Source organism: Miniopterus schreibersii (assembly GCF_964146895.1).
Source record: "Miniopterus schreibersii genome assembly, chromosome: 9".
NCBI classification, from domain to species: domain Eukaryota; kingdom Metazoa; phylum Chordata; class Mammalia; order Chiroptera; family Miniopteridae; genus Miniopterus; species Miniopterus schreibersii.
The window spans coordinates 21,392,826-21,415,716 of NC_138118.1; the positions used below are offsets into that span (position 1 = coordinate 21,392,826).

The 22,891-nt window shown below is 35.8% G+C and overlaps 1 protein-coding gene across 7 annotated transcripts in view; it reads left to right on the plus strand.

The window, feature by feature from the left end:
* CADPS2 (calcium dependent secretion activator 2) overlaps positions 1-22,891 on the plus strand; it is a 536,766-nt gene that overhangs the window by 266,419 nt on the left and 247,456 nt on the right. For all 7 annotated transcript variants that reach the window (XM_081147044.1, XM_081147045.1, XM_081147046.1 and 4 more), the window contains exon 7: positions 1,675-1,786. In XM_081147044.1, the coding sequence (XP_081003170.1) occupies positions 1,675-1,786 (112 nt within the window). The remainder of the gene's footprint in view (positions 1-1,674; positions 1,787-22,891) is intronic.

The following is a 22,891-nucleotide window of genomic DNA, read 5'->3' on the forward strand; positions in this document are numbered from 1 at the left end:
CAAATGAAGAAGGATAGGTCATGGGAATAGACTCAGAGCTCTCATCCAGATTGCCTCACTGCATTCGAGGCTTAAGATTCTACACACTAAATTGAGAATTTTTCTCTACTCCCTTATTTTGGTTTTGTATCTATTCTTATTTTTACTCCTATTTTAGCTCTACTTTATCTCAGACCATCTTAATTCTATGAAACGGCAAAAGATTATTTGCTAACTCCTTCTAGAAGTGTAAAATGGAAATTAAGCTGCTTTCCCATCCTAATTGAATCTCTCTCTTTCCTCTGGCATATGACTCTAATTTAAAAAGGTCAAACTGTATCTGGAAGCTAGTTTCTTCAGTCATTGAAATGGCCGCGGGTTTACTGTACACATATTGTGATCTAACTGTGTTGGACAGGAAGTCATCACACTTATTTGTTTAATTTTTATTACCCTTGCTTTTCCTCAGTTTTCTGTGTTCCTCAAGCTTTCTGAATAAGGATTTTAAAGTAAATGTAGATAGTCCCATAAAAATGCTAAATTATTTTTTAAACCATATAAACAATATAAGAAATTGATACTTTTATTTGGAGATTTATTTTTAACAGAAATTTTTACTTTGTGCCTGGCCGGGTGTGGCTCAGCAGTTGAGCGTCAACCTAGGATCCAGTCGATCGGGGTTCGATTCCCGGTCAGGGCACATGCCCGGGTTGCAAGCTTGATTCCCAGCAGGGGCATGCAGGAGGCAGCCGATCAATGACTCTTTCATCATTGATGTCTCTCTCTCTTTCTCTCTCTCTCTCTCTCTCCTTCTCCTTTCCTCTCTCTGAAATCAATAAAGATATTAAAATATATATATATTTTGTTAAATCTCACTTTCTCTTTCTTTTATGTATATTTTTCCCAATGGCATTTTCTTCATGCTGTACCAAATCTCATGCCTGTGATCTCTGAGAGTTACTGATAAAATTTTTTAAATATCAGCTGTGTGCCAGTTAAGTTTGTAAATATACTAGAATAAATTGGTGTGTGGTAAAGATGAGATACTATTAATTAAAAGATAAGCCAAGAAAACATGCTATTGTATGATGATGACTTGAAAAGCCAGATGTTAACAGACTTATCCTTTTCTTAGGAGACTGTACTGGGAAATTAACAGAAAAATACTGATTTTTATAATGCGTATTTCTTTCCCCTTGACCAGAACTTTCAAAAATCATGTAAAGTAATAGGCTTGAGATAGTTAACTTTTTAAAATATAAATAAAATATCTAGTAAGGAGTTTTCAAGACGAGATGGAGTAAAATCCTCAGTATGCAAAAATACTTCTTCTGGGAGACTACCTCTTAGGTGAATAAATCCTTAGCAGTTTCCCTAGCCATCCACAAAAGTGGTGTCAAATTTGTATTTGAGTAAATACAAATCTGTAACGTTTTGCCTTAACCTAAATTCTTATCTCGCACTAGTTTTGTATTGTGACGCACTAATCTTCAGAACAGCTGAATAATTATTACAAGCTGTAAAGCTTATTGTTATTTTCCTTCTTGATTGAGCCATCTGTCAGAAACAAAGCAAAGATAAAACTCTCATTGAGCCACAAAAGATTCCTGTTGCTAAATATGTCTTCTAAGGAGACACATTTGTCTGGAAAAAAAATAATGCATTTCAAAGAAAATTTTTGTTACTTCTTTGCAGATGGGGAACTCAAGGAGATTTCACCACTACCCATCCGAGGCCTGTGGTCAAAGTAAAACTCTTCACAGAAAGCACTGGAGTCCTGGCCCTCGAGGATAAAGAACTGGGAAGGGTGAGTTGCAGTCAGTTGTGTGTGTCTGAGGTCATACAATTTTAACTTCTTTTGATTCAGGGTAATTCCCCAGAAGCTTAGCTTACAGATCTAATTTATTAAGAATAATTGTCAATAACATAGTGTTGTGATAGGCTTTGGGTGCGTCAGGGGTACATATAAGATCATAGTCACAATTTACAATAGCTAAGATCTGGAAACAGCCCAAGTGCCCATCAGTAGATGAGTGGATAAAAAAGCTGTGGGACATTTACACCATGGAATACTATGCAGCTATAAAGAAGAAGGATCTCTTACCCTTTGGGACAGTATGGAGAGACCTGGAGAATATTATGCTAAGTGATATAAGCCAGGCAGAGAAAGACAAGTATTACATAATCTCACTTATATGTGGAATTTAAAGAACAAAATAAACTGATGAACAAAATAGATTCAGTGACATAGAAGCATAGATCAGACTGATGAATCTTAGAAGGAAGGTGGGGGTGGGTGGGGAGAGATTAATCAAATTTATATGCATACATGCATAACCCATTGATACAGACAATAGTGTGGTGAAGGCCTGGGATGGGGGCGGGGGTGAGGTGGAGGGGGTCAATGGGGACATCTGTAATACTTTCAACAATAAAGGTAAATTAAAATATATATATATCATAGTCACTGACTCAGTCATTCTTTTCACACATGTACTCTTCATGTACATGTACTCTTCAACTTGTACTTCTTGGTAAAAGGTAATTCTCATGAAAACATTTCTGTCCTTGGGTTAAAAGCATCAACTTTATATTTGGAGTCATCTGCTCTTTCTGTTTATCATGATTAGCCTAGTTACAAACCTCTCTTAAATGTATTTATCTCTCTTATCTCTCCTATTTTCCCTGTAAGGTCTTTCTCATCCATCTTTTAACATTGAATTGTGGGATTTTTTGCCTTATAGTCACTTCCTCGTACCTAGAACATATTAATCCTCTAATTCCAGCATATCTTCACTTTACTAATGTTCTTCTCACAGTAAGAGCATTAAAATTAGGGCAGATTTGTGTTCTTAACACCTTCTGTGTGAAAATTACCTGAATCTTATTCATGAAGTAACTGTGTCCCAGTGAGTAGGCCATGAAGTTAGTTATCGTCTGTAATGTGGACCTGTCTTACCCAGTCCTGAGCACCACATTCACAGATGTTTTCCGTGGATAAAGCCTTCACAAATCTCACTTGAAATTTCTGTTGATGATGGACAGCCTGTGTGATGTTAGGATCATTGTGTATTCTGGAATTTTCCCCCAAAAGTTGGGATTTTTATTCATTTCAAATCCTCCTCCTCTCTAAGACCTTTGCACCATGAAGTTTTCTCCATTGCTCTGGATTTTATGAATCTACACCCACACTCACGTTCCAGATTTCCGCTTTTGTTTCCGTGTTGCATATATTTGTTAATACCTAAAAGAGCCAAGCCATGCCGTTTGTTCACTCATGCTTGTATATTTCTACATTTATTCATTCAACAAAAGCGTACAGGTAGCATAACAGGAGAGCCCTGGAGATTACACATGGGCTGATGCATTTATGAATCAGGTTTTTCATTTGAACTATTATATTAATTTTACCTTGTTTCCTTTTGTAACTATTTTTTCACTGTCTAATAGCAAGTATTTTAAGTCTAATGCTATAAATTTTGAGATACTTTTAAGTTATTTTTCAGCTGGCTAAATATATATTTAAGCAATTTTTAAATCGTGTACATAAGTGGCATATTTTCCAATCAGTTTGTATTCTAAGAAAGGCCTTATGCTCTCTGGCTCCCTTCATGCAAGAATAACAACTTTTCTGTCTATAAAAGAGTTTCTCTTGCCTTTGCCGGTGTTGCTCAGTGGTTAGAGCATCAGTCCCTGCACTGAAAGGTTGTGGGTTCGATTCATAGTTAAGGGCATGTACCTAGGTTGCAGGTTCCATCACTAGCCTGTCAGGACACATGCGGGAGGCAACCAATTGATGTGTCTCTCTCACATCAATGTTTCTCCCTCCTTCCCCGCCTCCCTCACTTCAACTCTCTCTTAAAAATCAATGGAAAAAATATCCTCAGGTGAGGATTAACTAAAATAAAATAATAATTAAAAAGTTTCTCAACCTCAGCACAATTGATATTTTGAGAAGGATAATTCTTCGTTGTTGGGTGCTCTCCTGTGCATTCTATGGTATTTAGCAGCATCCCACTCAGTGGATGCCAGTAGTTCCCTTCCACCCTTATGACAATCAAAAAAGTCTCTAAATGCCAAATGAACCCGGGATGGAGTGCAAAAACCACCCTTGCTTGAGAACCATTGATCTAAACTAATAACCTTAGTAGGTTCCATAAATATCACATGTGTGTTAATGACTTCCAGTTTGTTTTTTTTAAATATGTTTTTGATTTCAGAGAGAGGAAGGGACAGGGAGAGAGAGAGAAACATCAATGATGAGGGAGAATCATTGATCGGCATCCTCCTGCATGTACCCTACTGGTGACTGGGCCCACAACCCGGGCCATGTGCACTGACCTGGAGGAGAATCAAGATAGCCTGGATCATAGGTCAGTGCTCAACCCCTGAGCCACGCTGGCTGGGTGACTTCCAGTTTTTTGTTTTTATTCCTTGGAGCTTCATATTTATATATCCGACCTGAACACTTGGTATCTCATTGTATATTAACAGATATCTCAAACTAAATATTTTTGAAATAGAACTTATGATTAGCACCCCATGAAGTCTTCCGTAGAGACAGTTAAGTCAATGACCTTGACATTCCCTTTGCTTCTCCTTCCTTCATCCTAATACCCAATCTATTTGTAAGTTCTGTCAGCCTTTTCCTAAATTTATCCTAAATACACCCATATCCTAACATCTCCTTTATCCTAATTCAAGAGACCCTGCTTTCTCACCTATACTACAGTATTAGGCTGCCTACTACCTTCCTACTTATCATCTTGTCCTCTCTGATCTAGTTTTCACACCTCAGTCACTATTATCCATTTAAAATTCAAAACAAATCACATCAGTCTGTTCTTAAAATCATCCAGTGTTTTCTCATTTATTTGAAATAAAAATCAGACTCCTTGTCAGAGTGTAGCATGCCCAAGAGGGGTTCTCAAGGTGAGACCCTGATCAGCAGCATCAGCAGGCTGGAAAATTGTTTGAAATGCCCATTATCGGGCCCCACTCTATATGTGCTGGGTCATAAACTCTGAGGGTTGATTGCTGCATTCTGTTTTAACAAGGCCTTCTGGTAACTTAGACACTCACTCACAGTTAAGAACCCTGCTCTACATGAACTGATATCTCGCTCTATAAATTCATCTCCTATTTTGGCCACCTTGCTTACTATCATCTTTCCTTCACACTTGGTTTGATATCTGTTCTTCAAACATATCAGACTTGTTCCTGCTTTAAATTTTAGGTCTAGGAGTGTGTTATAATCTGAACACATGTGTGCACACACACAGAAGTAATCGGTAATCATCTCTGAATGCTAGGGCTATTAGTAATGCCTCCTATTTATCTACTATCATACTTAGAAAGAATAACAACTTTTATTTTAATTTAAAGGACAATACCTGATATGATCTGAAATCTACAGTCTAAAATTTTATGAATGTATATCTGCGGATCTACGTTTTTGATGTGAACTTTTAAAATTAAACTTTTATGTAGCATTTGTATTTGAAAGATGAGTAATAGAGCCCTTAATATATTTATACCACAAGAACATACTACTGTACACTTACTAAAATGGTTAAAATACAAGAAAACCGATGATAACAAATGCTGACCAGGATGTAAAACAATAGAAACTTATTCTTTACTGATAGAAATGCAAAATTGTACAGCCATTTAGAATACAACTTGCCAGTCTCTTATAAAGTTAAACAAAGATGTACCATATGACTCAGCAGTTGACCTCCTAGGTATTTAATGTTTGTCCTATATGTCAATGTTTATAGCAGCTTTATTCATAATTGCTAAAAACTAGAAGCAATAAGATGACCTTCAACAGAGGAATCGGTAAACAAGCTATGGCATATCCATACAGTGGAATCCTGTTCAGCAATAAAGCTATTAATTCACTGAACAATATAGATGAAACTTAAATACAAGTGAAGGAAGTCAGACTCAAAAAACTGTATATTGTATGATTTGTCGTAGAAAGAGCAAAACTGTAGGAACAGAAAATAGATGAATGTTTGCTAAGGATTGATCAAGGGGTAAGTGTTGGTTACAGAGGGGTGCACAGGTGAAGGAACTTTCTGTATGGTTCTGGGTGTTTGATGCATGACTATACATATTTACTGACACCCATAGAACTGTACATCACAAAGAATTACTTAATGTATGAAAATGCACACACCACCAACAACCACCACCAACCAATGAACCAGGGGTGTCGAGAGCATCGCATCATAGAATACAGACTGTAGCAAATGAACTTAATTGTATTACAAAGGTATGACATGCCAACACTGAAAGGGGTGATGAGAAAAGAAGCTACTTAAGTGACCAAAGAAGAAAAGGTAACCTGCAAGCACTACCTTAACCAGTTGATGAAGATTAACATTACCAGTGATGCCATGTAGTTACCATGTACCCCTAATATGATGTTATGAGAAGGACTCACTTCACATCTGTAATATTCTTTCCCCAAAGCCCAACATAAACCCAGTTTAATTATGAAAAAAATAAGACAAAACCAGACTGTGGGATGTTGTACATATAATTGGCCAGTGTTTTTCAAGACTCTCAAGGTCATGAAAAATAAGACTAAGAAACTGTCACATAGATCAGAGAAGACTGAGTGAGGAGACATGACAAGTAAATGCAGTGTGTCCTGGATTGGTTCTTGTAACAGAGGGAGGACATTAGTGGAAAACTGGTGGAATCCAAATAGAGTCTGGGTTTAGTTAATTGTAACATACCAATGTAAGTTTAATCATTTTAACAAATGTACCATGGTGTATGCTGTTAATTATGGGGGGGGAATTGTCAGAGGTATACCAGAACTTGGAACTTTCAATACCATCTTTGCAACTTTTCTGTAAACTTAAAGTATTTCAAAATGCAAAGCTTGGTTTTAAAATGATTTATAATTAATAAGGCTTTAAAAATTAAATGTTATTAAAATATTATTTAAATATTTTTTCAAAACTCTTTAACATATTTTCTAAGAAACAAACATTTTCTTACACTTCAATTCTATTATCACACCTAGGAAATTTAATACTGATTTAATATGTGATAGTCAACATTCAGAGTTCTCTAATTATCCTAACATGTCTAAAAGCTAGATTCCCTCTCATCGAGAGTACAGTACAGGGTCATTTGATGTTATGACTCTTTAGTCTCCTTCATTTTATAATGCCCACCTCTATCTTTTTTTTTTTTTTTTTCATGATAATGAAATTTTTGAAGAGTTTAAACTAATTTTGTAGAATGTTTTTTATTCTGGGGTTTGTCTTCTTATATTTTGTCATGATTGGATTCAGGTTAACATATTTGGGAAAAACACTACCTTTGTGATGTTTTTTGCTTTTCATTTTACTTGTATCATATCTGGAGTCATATAAGGGCAGATTTTTTTTGATAGTGGTGATGGTAATTAAACATGATTCCATTAGTCTTTGTTTTCTGGAACTTGAGTTAACAGACTCAGCTTGTACTGTCCCTGTTCTAAGCCTGTAATCAGCACTGGTTCCTTTTAGTAGTAATGGAATTTAGAAACCAACATTCTATGTATCATCAGTTCTGCTTAAGAAAAAAAAAATATATATATATACAAAAAATCATGAGTTTACTGGTTCCCTACAGCATCAATATATTTACTCCTTTTCTGTCTTAGAATACATACAAAATCCTTTCAGAAATACCATACCAGTACCAGAGCCAACAACAAGCTTACAAAGTAAAAGTCAGTATTTCTTTGCAGTTTTTGTTTTGGTTTGGTTTTTGTCCTTAGAATAAATTCCAGTAAGGGTGTATGTCTGATTATTGTGTTCAAAAGTAATTCGATGCAAGGAAAGATAAAGCTTATTAATATTCTAAATAGTGGAAATTACTAAAGAAATTGCAGGTTTAGTCATTTTGGGGATTTTCGTCAACAAATATATCAGATAATAGTTTTCACCTGAGCAATTCTCTAAAAGGCTTATTTAATCAGTTTTGCCCTACTGAGTAAGTTTCACTCCACTGAGTTTTTATTAAGTGTCATCTGGAGGCATTGATTCTCTGGATCTCGACCCCTTGTCTGTAAATTGAACAAGGTGAAATAAAAACTTTCTATTGTCATTGCTAGTTCCAATTCTCTATCATTGTATTGGTTTACTGGTTATTATTACTGCTTACCATTCAAACAGAATTCCATTTAATTCTAATCTTTAAGATCAGTAGTAACATTCCATGTTTAGTTAAGGAAATTGAGAATTGGAGAGGTTAAGACCACTCAGTAAGTGCAAGAGTCAGGATTTAAACTTGGCTTACCTGACCCCAAAGTTTGTATCCTAAAAGTAAAATTATACTCAACACCTGATAAAATGAGGAAATTCTACAGTGTTAGAAATCATGGTGTGAGTGTAGGCCAATTTAATTTCATGACTTAAAGCAGGAACCAAATATTATTTAAGCTAAAGTCATTTTATGCATAGCCATTTAATATACTTTACATCATTTCATACAATGATTTGAATCTTATTAGGGTACTCTCTGGCTGCCAGTGTCTTTTTATTTCTGTAAGTGATTCTCAACTCTCTGTGCACAAAATAACTACATCGGGTGTATTTGAAAAGACTCAAGTTCTGGGCTCACACTTTTTTACTTGGTTCAGGGTGAATCCAGGAAGGAGTATTTTAAGCACTTCTCAGGAGATACTAATGCACATTTAAGATTGAGAACTGCTGTACACTGATACTAAAGTATAGCGAGCGTTTAGAACTAGTAATAAGGAAAAGAAACAATCTAACATAGCATATAGTTTTGTGAAATGATCGCTCAAAGTTAGATAGGCATCAGCAGTGGAAGATTGTGTTTTTTGGCAAGTGCTTGACATACAGATTTTGTTTGTAGATGGCAGGTGCCAATACTTATTTATGGAAATGGAGGTGGCATGTGGAGATTTTTCATCTGAATTGGTCGCCAACCCTCCACCAGGTGCTAAGGGAATACCTAGAGGCAAAACAGGGAATTTTTTATGTGATGGGTATGTCCTAGCAGGCAAGTAGTTGACCAGTCAAGCACCCAAAACTCTAAGGTTTATCATAATCAAGATAATTTTTCCTCAGAAAACTTAAAAATCAAGGCTTACCTAACATAGCCATATAAAAATCTAAATAATGATCCCACAGGACATCCATTTGTGGACAAGGCGGTTTCCATTGAGTCTTTCCGAATGAATTTTGTACTCCTCGTTAAGTATGTAACTTGCCAAATGGTTTTCTTGAGTACAAAATGAATTTTTGATGTTTCTTCCCAAATGATTTTTTAGTTTTAAAAGTGTTGCTATGAAGACATTCTTTCTGACAGCTGTTAGAAAAATAACCTATTGTCAGTTCATACACTCTGAGTTCATGGCCTTGGTACCACCTCAGTACACACAGAAGGATGCTGATTCTTCTGCTTCCCTGAGGGCGGAGAATGGAGAAGCATGCAAATCAGAGAATATATATATATATTTTTACAGTGCAGAGGAGCCAGAACATATTCTTTTTTATAATTTGATTAAACAATATTTCAAGATAGCAAAAGGCTAAAAGTTTGCTCACATCTTAGACATTTTGAGAGTAGTAATATTCTTGAAATTAAGGCTTTCATTTTATGTATTTCGCTCATTTTCGTTTTGAATATCTGTACCTCTATTCAACATATCTTAACCTGGAGATATTCATACCTAATAATTCAAAGTGACAGTCATGCTTCTTTTACAAATGTAAATACTATATGGAAATAGCAGGTAGTGGTTAATTTCAGATACATTTTTAATATTAAGATAAATTAGCCTTGTTGAATTGATTGTTCCATTAAAATGAACTATTATCTTTCAAGCAGCTTGTTACTTCTTAATGTAGCTAGTCATAATTAGCCTATATTTGCCTTTTTCATCAAGTTGTTTCTTCTGTTTACTTTATTAAGCATCAAAGGAGATTCATCTGAGGAGTTAGCAGAATATGCATAATTTTTGTTTCTGAAACTTGACAAGAGAAAAGCAGAATAGTGGAGTGTTCAAACATCTGTCTCCTTGGGCAGGAAAACTGTCTTAGAAACTCTCACTCACTGGTCAGTCTAATTTTCTTTTTCTTGCGCCTCTTGTGTTTATGGACTATGTCTTTTTTAGTTTTTCTCATTTTTGTAGTTCTAGTTAAGTTGAATTCTCTGTAAAATAAGTCTCATTTTTGTTAAAATTTTTATGAGTACATTAATTATTTTATCCAAATTTAGCATGCTTAACTGAATACCCCATATATATAACTCTTTAGGACCCATGGAGTTCCAAACATGTACCTGATTGCCTGTTTACATAGGCAGTCATCATAGAACTTCTAATTTCAACATACAAAGTAATAGATATTTTATTGAATAATTAGCCACCCTAATTTTTCACAAATAGGATACAGTTACATTTATAAAAATTATCTAGGTCTTTCCCTCACTTAAATAGACAAAATTTATATTTGACGATTTAATAAAATGTTTCCAGCATTATATGAATGTGATTCATCTACATATGAATCAAAAAAAGCATTAGAGAGGCTGCTGGTGAAATCATAGGTATTTTTCTTCAATTTTAAAGCAAAATTTAATATCAGATTTCATTGAAATAGCCAGCACTACATGACTGCCACTTTAGCCAGTAAATTAATATCATTTGCTGCAAAATAGAATGGAAACTCATTTGCATTTCATATATGTCTCATTCAGTTCACCATAACTCAGTAGACTTTTATTTTTGTAATTCTAGCAAGTAGTACAGCTTTTCTGAAACTAAAAATCACAGAAAAGGTCTCCCTCCTCTCATCCTTCCATGGAGACATTTCTGACAAGAGTTTGTTGTCATATCTCAGAAGCGACATCAGTGACAAGAAGCAAGACTACAGACAGGTGAAGGGCCAGAGATAATTCATATATGGTGCAAATTCTTTTGAAATATTTTTTCTAGTGGCAATTAATTATGTCTGGCTCATTAATAACGTGCCGTGAAGTGCTAGAAGAGGCTACTTATCATTCTAAGCCTGACTTGGAAGGAAAGGAGACCTTGGTAACCAGCATCAGTTCCTCAGAGAGAGTTGGCCGCCACCCTCACTATAGAGGTAGAGGAAAGCATTAAGCATCGTCTTCCTTTCTCACCACTAAGAGTTATAAATAGGCATCCTTCCCAGTGGGTCCATGTGGGTGAGTACAGTGGAAGTTGACATTTCAGTTTCCTCAGAATAATAGATAGAACAAATATTAGACTTATTTACTCTACTAATTAATCCCTTATTTCTTATAGGGGTGTTATATTATTTCATTATGGTTTTACTTCTCTATCAACTGGTACTGGTAATTTTGAACATCTTTTTGCATGCTTATTTGTCACCTGTACATCTTCTTTGGTGAAGAATCTGTTCAAATGTTTTCCCCAATTTTTACTTACTCTTGAGATTTGAAAGATCATAATATATTGCTTACATATCCTTTACCAGATGTATGCTTTTAAAATATTGTTCTCCGAGTCTTCAGTTTGTTTTTTTCATTTTCTTAACAGTGTATTTCAAAGAGCAGAAGTTTTTAATTTTGAAGTCCAATTTGTGAATAGACTATCTTTAGTCCATTGTATTTTTTTGGCCTCTCTGGTCAAATATTAATTGACCATAAAGGCATGGATTTATTTCTGGGCTCTCTATTCTGTTCCATTGATCTATATGTCTGTTTTTATGTCAATATCATGCTGTTTTGATTACTATGACTTTGTAATATAGTTTGATATCAGGTAGGGTGATCCAATTTTGTTTTTCTGTCTCAAGATCGTTGTTGCTATTCGGGGTCTTTTGTGGTTCCATACAAATTTCTGAAACATTTGTTCTAGTTCTGTGAAATACTCCATTGGTATCTTCATAGGAATTGCATTGAATCTGTAGCTTGCTTTAGGAAGTATGGACATTTTAATGATTAATTCTTCCTATCTATGAACATGAAATATGTTTCCATATATTTGTATCTTCCTCAGTTTCTTTCTTCAGTGTCTTATAATTTTCCAAGTACAGTTCTTTTACAGCTTTGGTTAAAATTATTCCTAGGCATTTTACTCTTTTTGAAGTAATTATGAATGGTATTGGTTTTTTAGTTTCCCTTTCTGATAGTTAATCATTGGTGTATAAAAATGCAACTGATTTCTGGATATTTAATTTGTATCCTGCTACTTTACTGAATTAATTTATTATTGCTAGTAGTTTTTAAAAAATACATGTTTTATTGATTTTTAGAGAGAGGAATGGAGAGGGAGAGAGATAGAAACATCAACATCAACATCAGTTGACTGCCCCCTGCACGCCCCCTGCTGGGGATTGAGCCCACAGTCTGGTCATGTCACTGACCAGGAATCGAACTGGGACTGCCTGGAGCATAGGTCGATGCTCAACCACTGAGCCACATGAGTCGGGCTCTAGTAGTTTTTTGGTGCAATCTTTAGGGCTCTCTACATACAACATCATGTCATCAGCAAATAATGTCAGTTCTACTTCCTTTCTGATTTGTATGCCTTTTAGTCCTTCTTATATGATCTTTGTGGCTAAGACTTCCAGTACTATGTTGCGTAAGAGTGGTGAAAGCAGCTCAGCTGGTGTGGCTCAGCGGTTGAGCATCAACCTATGATCCAGGAGATCCTGGTTCAATTCCTGGTCAGGACACATGCCCAGATTACCAGCTCAATCCCCAGTAGAGGACACGCAGGAGGCAGCCGATCAGTGACTCTCTCTCAACATTGATGTTTTTCTCTCTCTCTCCCTCTCCCTTCCTCTCTCTGAAATCAATAAAAATATATTTTTAAAAAAAAAGAGTAGTGAAAGCAGACGTCCCCATCTTGTTCCTGTTCTTAAGGGTAACGCTTTTAGTTTTTGCCCATTGAGTATGATGTTGGCTGTGGGTTTGTCATATATGGCCTTTATTATGTTGAGGTATGTTCCCTCTATTCCCATGTTGCTGAGAGTTTTCATTATAAATGGGTGCTTGATTTTTTCAAGTATTTTTTCCTCCATCTATTGATATGATCATGTGGTTTTTATCTTTCAATTTGTTTATGTGGTTTATCGCATTTATTATTTTGTAGATAATGTACCAACCTTGCATCCCTGGAATAAGTTCCACTTGATCATGGTGTGTGATCTTTTTAATGTATTGCAGGATTCAGTTTGATAATATTTTGTTGAGGATTTTAGCATCTACATTCATTACTTTTATTGGTCTATAATTTTCTTTCTTTGTCATGTTTTTATCTGGTTTTGAAATTAGGATAATGCTTGCCTCATAAAGTAAGTTTGGGAGTCTTCTGTCCTTTTGAATTTTTTGAAGGATAGATGTTAGTTCTTCTTTCAATATTTGGTAAAATTCACCCATAAAGCCATCTGGTCCTGGGCTTTTGTTTGTGGGGAGTTTTTTTATTACTACTTCTATTTCACTAGTTATAATCTGTCTATTCAGATTCTTTGATTCTTCCTGATTTAATTTTGGAAGGTTGTATGTTTCTAGGAATATATGCATTTTTTCCAGATTGTCCAATTTTTTGGCATGTAGTTATTTGTAATATTTTCCTACAGTCCTTCTTATTTCTTTGGTGTCTGATGTTACTTCTCCTCTTTCATTTCTGATTTTATTTGTGTCCTCTCTCTTTTTTTCTTGAAGAGTCTGGTTAAATGTTTGTCAATCTTGTTCATCTTTTCAAAAAATCAGCTCCTTCCTCCTACTCACTCTGGGCTTGCTTTGTTGTTCTTTTTTTCAAGTCCCTTTAAATGTAAAGTTAAATTGTTTATTGAGCTTTTTCTTGTTTGTTGAGATAAGCCTGTAATGGCATGAATTTCCCACTTAGGACTGTTTTCCCTGTGTCCCACAGACTTGGGGTTGTTGTGTTCTCATTTTCATCTGTTTCAAGGTTTCTTTTGATTTCTTCCTTGATCTCATTGTTAATACATTCATTGTTTAGTAACATGTTACTTAGCATCCATGTTTTTGTGTGTTTTTTCTTCTTGTGATTGATTTCAAGTTTCATAGAATTATGATCAGAGAAGATGCTTGAAAGGATTTCAGTCTTTTTAAATTTATTGAGATTTGTTTTGTATCCTAACATGTGATCTATCCTAGAGAATGTCCCATGTGTGCTTGAAAAGAATGTATATTCTGTTGCCTTGGAGTAGAATGCTATGAAGATATTAATTAAATCTATTTGATCTAGTGTGTCATTTAAGGCTGCCATTTCTTTATTGATTTTCTGTCTGGAAGATCTATTCATTGATTCCAATGGGAGAGTTAAAATCCCCTACTATAACTGTATTACTGTCAATCTCTCCCTTTATGTCTATCAAGATTTGCTTTACATATTTAGATGGGTGCATAAATATTTACAAGGGTTATATCCTCTTGTTGGATTGATCCCTTTATCATTATGTTGTGTCCTTCTTTGTCTCCTACTATATCCTTGATTTTAAAGTCTATTTTGTCAGATATAAATATTTCTACCCCAGCTTTTTTTCCCCCCTTTCCAGTTGCATGAAATATCTTTTTCCATCCCTTTACTTTTAGTCTGTGTGTATCTTTCATTCTGAGGTGGGTCTCCTGAAGACAGCGTATACGTGGGTTTTGTCTTCTTATCTATTCAGGTACCTCATGTATTTTTGTTGGATCATTTAAGCCATATACATTTAAAGTGATTATTGAGATGTGTGTATTTATTGCCACTTTATTTTTTTAACTATATTCCTCTGGTATTTTATTTTTTGTTTGTTTTCTTCTTCTTCCACTTCTCAAAGCAAGCCCTTTAACATTTCTTGTAATACTGATGTGGTGCTAATGAACTTCCTTAGCTTTTTCTTGTCTGGAAAGCCCTTTATTTCTCCTTCAGTTTTAAATGATAGCCTTGATGGATAAAGTAGCCTTGGTGTAGGTCCTTGTTTTTCATCACTTTAAATATTTCATGCCAATTCCTCTGGCTTGAAATGTTTCTGTTGAGAAATCAGCTGATAGTCTTATGGGGAGCTCCCTTTTAGGTAACTGACTGCCTTTCTCATGTAACTTTTAAGTTTCTCTCTTTGTCTTTAACTTTTGGTGTTTTAATTATGATGTATCTTGGTGTGGGCCTATTTGGGTTCCTTTTGTTTGGGACTCTCTTTGCTTCCTGGACTTGTATGTCTTTTTCCTTCACCAGGTTAGGGAATTTTTCACACATTATTTCTTCAAATAGGTTCTCAGTCCCTTTCTCTCTCTCTCTTCCTTCTGGTACCCCTGTCACATGGATGTTGTTACACTTCATGTTGTCCCAAAGGTCCCTTATACTGTCCTCATTTTTTTAAGTCTTTTTTCTCTTTGCTACTCTGATTGGTGGTTTTTTCTACCTTGTCTTCCAAATCACTAATTCAATCCTCTGCTTCATTGAGCCTGCTGTTTATGCCTTCTAGTGTACTCTTTATTTCATAAATGGCATTTTTCATTTCTGACTGGTCCTTTTTTATGATTTCTATATTATTTTTCATGCTATTGAGATCCTTATAATCATTACTCTGAACTCTATGTCTGATAAACTGTTTACCTCTATTTCATTTAGCTCTTCTGGAGAATTCTCTTGTTCCTTCATTTGGGGCCTGTTTCTTTGTCTCTCTGTTTTGGCTGACCATTTCTCTTTGTTTCTATGTATTAAGTAGATCTGCTATGACTCTCTGTCTTGGTATGGCAGCCTTATATAGTAAGTGACATGTGGGACCCACTGGTGCAGTCCCTTGTGTATGTTGTGTGGGCTCTCCTGTTGTAATTGAGTCTTGATTGCTCTTGGCCCATTCTTGCATGGGCTCAACACTCTCATTGGCTGACAGTAAGGCTCAGCCCCCAACACAGCATGCAGGCTGCTGTGCAGGTGCTGATCACACAAACCAGAATTCACCTCAGCAGGGTTTGGTGCCTGTCAATATCTCCCTTTGGATATGCTGCTTGTGAAGCTTTTTGGATCCTACTCTGTTGTTGTCTGAAGCTGACCACTGGGTTTATTGGTTCTGGGCCTCTCTGAGGGGTCTCTGGTGCAGACCAATGTCAGACACACTCTGTGATTGGCCCTGAGCAACCTGTTTGGAGCTATCAGCCATCCAAAGATTGTGACTCCCTCTGTGGGCCTGGGTGCATGTGCAAAGGACTAAGCCACACATTAAGCAATGTGGGCCCAGAAGCAGGTCAGGCAAAGACTCAAAGTAGCCAGGGATCCACCTCTGCCTACAGATTATCTGTTAATCTCAGTCACTTAATGAACTTCTGCTGTAGTCCTCAGCAGGGCATAAACTCCACTGGGTGGGGTGAGATGGATTCCAACAGGTGCGACTGTTGCTTCCCCCCAGGCTAATGCATGGATGGGAAAGGTCTGCTTTTGCAGTATGGGGGAAATGCCTTAGCACAGGGTTTCTCTCAGCTCTCTCCCCTGAGCCACCAACCCCAGACTGTCTTCACACAGCTCTAGTCCACTCTGCCTTCCCTCTGCTGAAGCCTAAGGTGAGTGGCTACAAATGAACTTTTGTTAGTTGGACCCTTAAGAGGGTGCCTGCATTTTAACTGTCTCTGTCTGGTGGACAGAAACCCTGCTACTTTTCTCAGCCAGATATTATGTCGCTACCTTTCCCAGTTCTGGTGCTCTGGGATGGGGAGCCCAGTTTAGACTGCAAACTTCTCAGGGGTAACCCCCCACAGCTGAGATATCCCTCCAGAACTTCACCTGCTGCCTGTGGGAGCCCTGCCAGCCCTCTTGTGCCTCTACATTTCCTACTAGTCTCTATGCAGCCTCCACTTCAGGTCTTTAGTTATGAGGGTGCACTCCAGCTGGTCTTCAGTTGGTTATTCAGGATGAATTATATATATATGTGTGTGTGGGTGTGTAAATTTATCTTTATTGTTGAAAGAAATGAAATTTCTATATTTTATTTGTAATTCCAGTTTGGTCCTAGGAGAGGGTCAGTGTAGCTCCCACCTAATCTGCTGCCATGTTGGAATCTCCTAAAATATCTCTGTTGAAGCAACATATAATTGCCTCTTTATTTTTTATTCAATCTGACTATGTCTGCCTTTTAATCAGAATATTTAAACTATATTTATTGATATGGTTAGGTTTAAATCTGTTGTCTAGCTAATTGCTTTTTCTCTGTGTCATATGTTCTTTATTCCCTTTTCTCTTTTAGACAAATTGAATATGTTTATGGTTTTATTTTGTTCTTTGTTGCCTTATTATTGATAATTGTGTTATTTTGTGTTGCTTTAACACATCACAGTCTACTTCAAGTGATTTATAACACATCATGTATAGTGTAAGAACTTTATAATATTTATATCTTCCTTTCCCACTGAAGATAAGGCCTAGGACATGTTATTTCAGCATCAACATCTGTTTAACAGTTTCTGACCTACAATACATGTCAAATTAATGTTGGCAGCATGAATGAACTAATGAATTAGTCTTCTGATGTTTGTCTGATTTAGTTTTATTTCATCTACTCAGAGTTATAAGAGAGTAGAACAAGTCACTTTTCTTTGCCCACCTTCTCTCACTAGTCAAGTGATACACTGGAACACAATTTTGGAATGATCTGTGGTTTGCATCCTACAGCCAGAGTGAGGTTGTAGTATGTTCGGCCCACCTCTTTCTTATAATACACAGAAAAAGCACATTGGAACATTCTGAAGTCTGTTACTGTTCTGTTCTTTCAGTTATGCACTAAGAAAAGATGTCCCTGTACATCTTGGAGCTCTCCAACGCCACTTAAGAATATATATAAACAGTATGGTGGCTACCAGAAGGGAAGGAGGGTTTGAAGAAGATGAAGACAATTAAGGGGGTCAAATATATGGTGACGAGAAGAGAGTAGACTTTTGGTGGTGAGCATACAATGCAGTATACAGATTATATATTCTAGAATTATACACCAGAAACGTATATAATTTTTTCAGCCAAAGTCATCCCAGTAAATTTAATAAAAAAAGAATATCAACCTTTATTGCCTTTAGCACTTGTTCCAAAAAGCTAAGTACTTTTATTCTCTGCTAGTTTTTATTGTATGTGATCTATGTGTCATAAATAAAGTCCTTAAGTCAAAAGTACAAGATTCTAATTAGTTGCTTGTTAAGTATCACAAACTAAAAAGCTTAAAACCTGCTTCTAGAAGACATTGACTCTTATTTTGGCTCTGCTGCAGTAGCTTTGAGGGCATGAACAAATCGCTTAACCCCTCTTTCTTTGCCCTGACCTATATTCCCCACCACTCTTCCATTTATCACATATTTTTCTGAATTCATTCAATTCTTTGGAGCATGTGAAATGTATCACCAAGATTCCTCAACCTCATACTCTTCTTTCTGTCTTCCTTTTTCATTATTTAAAAGACTACTGACTAGTTCGCATACATATAGAATTGCAAATTGGGAAGGTTTTCCTAAGTCTCATCATTTTGGCAAATTGTTAGGTTGTGATTATTAGACCTTGAATAGATTTCTTCCCTCTTTTTAAATCTTATAGTTCTTTCATTTAAAGTATTACAGATGTCCCCTTTTATCCCTGTTGAGCCCCTTCACCAGGTTCTTGCCCCCTTTCCAGGCCTTCCCTGCACAACTGATAGTCCATGGGATATGCATATATGCATATAAGTTATTTGATTAATCTTTTCCTGTCCCCATGCCCTCATCTGGAATATGCCAGTCTGTTGCATGTTTCCATGTCTCTGGATCTGTTTTGTTCATCAGTTTATTTTCTTCATTAGATTCCACATATAAGTGAGGTCATGTGATACTTACCTTTCTCTGACTGGCTTATTTCATTTAGCATAGTACTTTCCAGGTCCCTTCATGCTGCCTCAAAGGGTAAGATATCCACTTTTGTTTACAGCTGCATAATATTCCATTGTGTAAATGTACCACAGCTTTTTAATCCATTCATCTACTGATGAGCACTTGGGCTATTTCCAGATCTTAGCTATTGTAAATAACGGATGGGCAGAGGACCTTAATAGACACTTCTCCAAAATGGACATACAAATGACCAAAAGACATATGAAAAAATGCTCGTCAATAATTATTAGAGAGATGCAAATTAAAATGACAGATGTAAATTAAAACACCTGCCAGAATGGCTACCATCCATAAATCAATAAGCAGCAGGTGCTGGCCAGGATGTGGAGAAAAAGGAACCCTAGTATACTGCTTTTGGTAATGCAGATGGGTACAACCACTATGGAAAAGTGTGGGGAGTTTCCTTAAAAAATTAAAAATGGAGCTGCCATTTGACCCAGTGATCCCACTGCTAGGAATATAGCCTAAGAAGCCTGACACACCAGTCAGAGAGAATAGGTACACCCCTATACATATTTTGTATTCAAATAAAGAATAAGAATTCACTTTCATTCTTCAGGATGGTAGTTGGTTTTTAATATAAATAACAATACTTCTCTGTAACTTAGTCAATCACAAAACATTTTGCTATACAGTTGATAGTTCTCACTCTTCAGTTTCAAGATGCAGCTGAAGTTATTTAAGTGTAAAATACTATCTGTAACTCTCTCCTTTCCATCCTACCATCATATAATACAGGTAGACAGAATTCTTATGGTACTTAATGACCAAAGAGTAAAAACAATGCCAATTTAGTTATCGCAATGTTTGTGAAACAACTAACGGAAAAATGTGTTAGATTAGGGAGAGGATGTGAAATTGAAAGTGTTTATTGTTATTGTAAAGTAATTTTCTTAGGTATTCCTATAACTTCAGGGTCAAGTTATTTACATAACAACAGTAATGCCTATTTTTAAGGGTGATTTGAAAATTAAGTTTTACAAAGCACTCTAAGACACTCAATTGAAAGTTTCTTAAGGAGAAACATGATAAAGTTAGTCATGCAGTGTCCACAAATAGAAACTGTCTTGGTAAGGAAATATAAAGGTTACTGCTATTCATAATTTATGGCTGAGGGGAATCTATCAAGAATAGTAAAGATGCTTTCCTGTCTAGATAAGTCTTAGAAAATACAGATATAGCTGTGATGGAATATGTGCTGCATCCAAGGAAAAGTATGAAATTGATACCTTACAAGCAATAAAACTGATGTATGAAGATAAATAAAGGCCAGTATCTTTAATTGAGTCATGAAAAAACACAATGACAAACCTGACTGTATCTTTCAAAATCTTCAAAGGAAGATTTTGACATAGAAGAAATAATCCTTGATCATTTGAGCATACGGAACTTGAAATTTGTTAGAAATATATGCATGATTGTTTTTGTCCTAGTAACCAAAGTAATCAGCCTCATTGTTCATCCATTTAAAATAATTTTTGATTCACGATAAGGAAAATAAAAACTTTGTTTAACTAAATGAAAGAAAAACTTAAAGTGAGCAAAACTTTTTTCCAAAAGATTTGATACAAGCAGAATGCTTCAGGATTGTAAGAGAAATAATCTCACACATACACACAAAATGTCTCGTTAAAGTAATCAGACAAAGCTAGTGATAGAAATTTAGTTGTAAAATTATCTTTGAATTACACACTTAGTGGAAATATTTGAAAGGTAAATATAGTGTTTTTTATTATCAAATCTCAGCCTTTAGTGTTCTTTTATGATGAATTCTAGCTTTTATTGTCCTTGTATTAGTTTCCTATTGAGCTTTAACAAATTTTACCAAAAACTAGTGGCTTAAAATGACACAAATTTATTATCTTACAGTTGTAGAGATCAGAAGTCCAAAATTAATCTCAGTGGTCTAAAATCAAGGAGTTGGCAGGCTTGTGTTCCTTTCTGGAGGATCTAAGAGAAAATACAGTTTTTACCTTTCCCAGCTTCTAAAGGCTGCCAGTATTCCTTGGCTCACGGCCCCCTTCTATTTCCAAAGCTAGCAATGTAGGGTTCAGTACTTCTCACATATCACTGCAGCACTCACCTTCTGCCTTCCTTTTCAATACCTAAGAGCCTTGTGATTGGATTGGGCCCACCTGGACAATCTGGGATAATCTTTCCATTTTAAGGTCAGCTAATTAGCAATCTTAATTATGTCTGCTCCCTCAGTTCCCCTTTGCCATGTAAAGTAACATATTCATAGGTTCTGGAAATTAGGACATACGCATCTTTGGGAGACTATTCTACTTGTCACAGTCCAGAAATGGAAAGATGAGAGTTTCATAAATTTTTAAAGACTGGCAAATAAATGATGTATGAATTCCGGAATTTACTACTGTCATTTTCTGTTATCAAATTTTGGTGTTATTTTAATTGGCAGGCCTTCTCTTTTTACCTCAGTGAAAGAACAATTTTACACTTGAATTTTTATTTCTAACTCTCTACACATCCATCCATTCATTTAGTCAACCAACTAACCAAGCAACCAGCAAATACTTGATTAGTGTCTACTGTGGAATATGAAGGGAACCCTGGTGAAAAATGGCTTAATTAAAGATACTGGCTTAAATTACCCTATGGGTTACAGATGAATTACTCTGTGACCACAGAATAGCTTCTGCCCTCAAGTAGCATACTCTGCTAAATGCATTCCAAAAATCCCCTCATATGATGGTTCGTTTTTAAGTAGACATGTCAGAAAGATTTGGTAATGATTTTATACATCGTGGTTTTTCTTTTCCATGGCCTTTCCTCAACCCACAGCACACAAGTAACAAAGCTTTTAATCTCTATTTTTTAATAAGCTAATGCCAGAAAAATGTATATAATTAAGATAAGACTTTCCCTTTTTTTCCCCTTTTTACTGTTTCTTTTTCTTTTTGTAAAAGAACCTTTCTTATAAAAAATGTACTGTGTACTCAGGCCAAGTAAACATTTGGTAAGGGCTTGGGAGTTTGATCAATTTTGTATTGTAAATTCCAGGATTCTTCCTAGCTTTCACAATAAAGGGAACTGGATTTAGCCCACTGACAATAGGGTTGACAGAAGACTTATTGCTAATCTCTCAGTATACAAAAGAGCATTGTGTTAGAGAGTGAGCAGATGTTCTTTGTTTCAACTAAGTAGGACAGGAAGTGTTGATATTAAATCAAAGGAGAAGTAATTTGAGCAACCTCAAGTATATTAAACACTGGAAAATGTTACTGAAAAGGATGTAGAATCCTCAGAAAAATCATCCAACTCATCTTCTCCACATACTGAAAATATAGGGGCTCTGATAGTGGAGAAAATATATGCTAGTTATTATCATGTGCTAAATAAAAATGTACTGAAATTTACTGAAGTAAATCTAGTCAGTCTACATACTCTGTCAAGGTCCTAAGCTTTCAAGAAGGTACATGAAAGGTTCACAAGGAATAGTCATTGTGAATCTTTGCTAAACTATAAAATCTCTTGTTAGTTGAATGAGAAATATAGGAAAATGTAAATGGAATCAAAATTTTCTCATAGAAGTACCTGCACCTATCTGGAGAGATGTTCCCTTGGGCATTTCCTTAAAATACCCTGTCTCAAGGTTGTCCAATGGTCAGCAAAATGATTTTTAATCACATATTCAAATAGGATTCCAGCTAATAACATTTTTAGTTCCTTCTTACTCTATTTTAAAGATATATTTTTAAGGCCAGTTCATCTCTTCCTTGGATGTTAGAATGCCTGATCACACATTGAGTCTTAGGACTCCTATAGCTGAATAGAGGGGCATTATTCTCTACTTAAAAGTATGAACATTTGATGGTCATTTCTTGGCTTAAAAGCATCTGTTGACTGGATGTTATGAGATAACATACAAACTTCCTGTCATTATTGTGCTTGGCCTCGTGATTGCCATTTGGCCCTTTTCTACTCCCTGAAATGCACCCAACCTTGAATGCAGTGTATCACATCCTCCTGGTTTTTCTTCTGCCTCCTTGGCCTCTGATCTCAGTTATAGAGTATT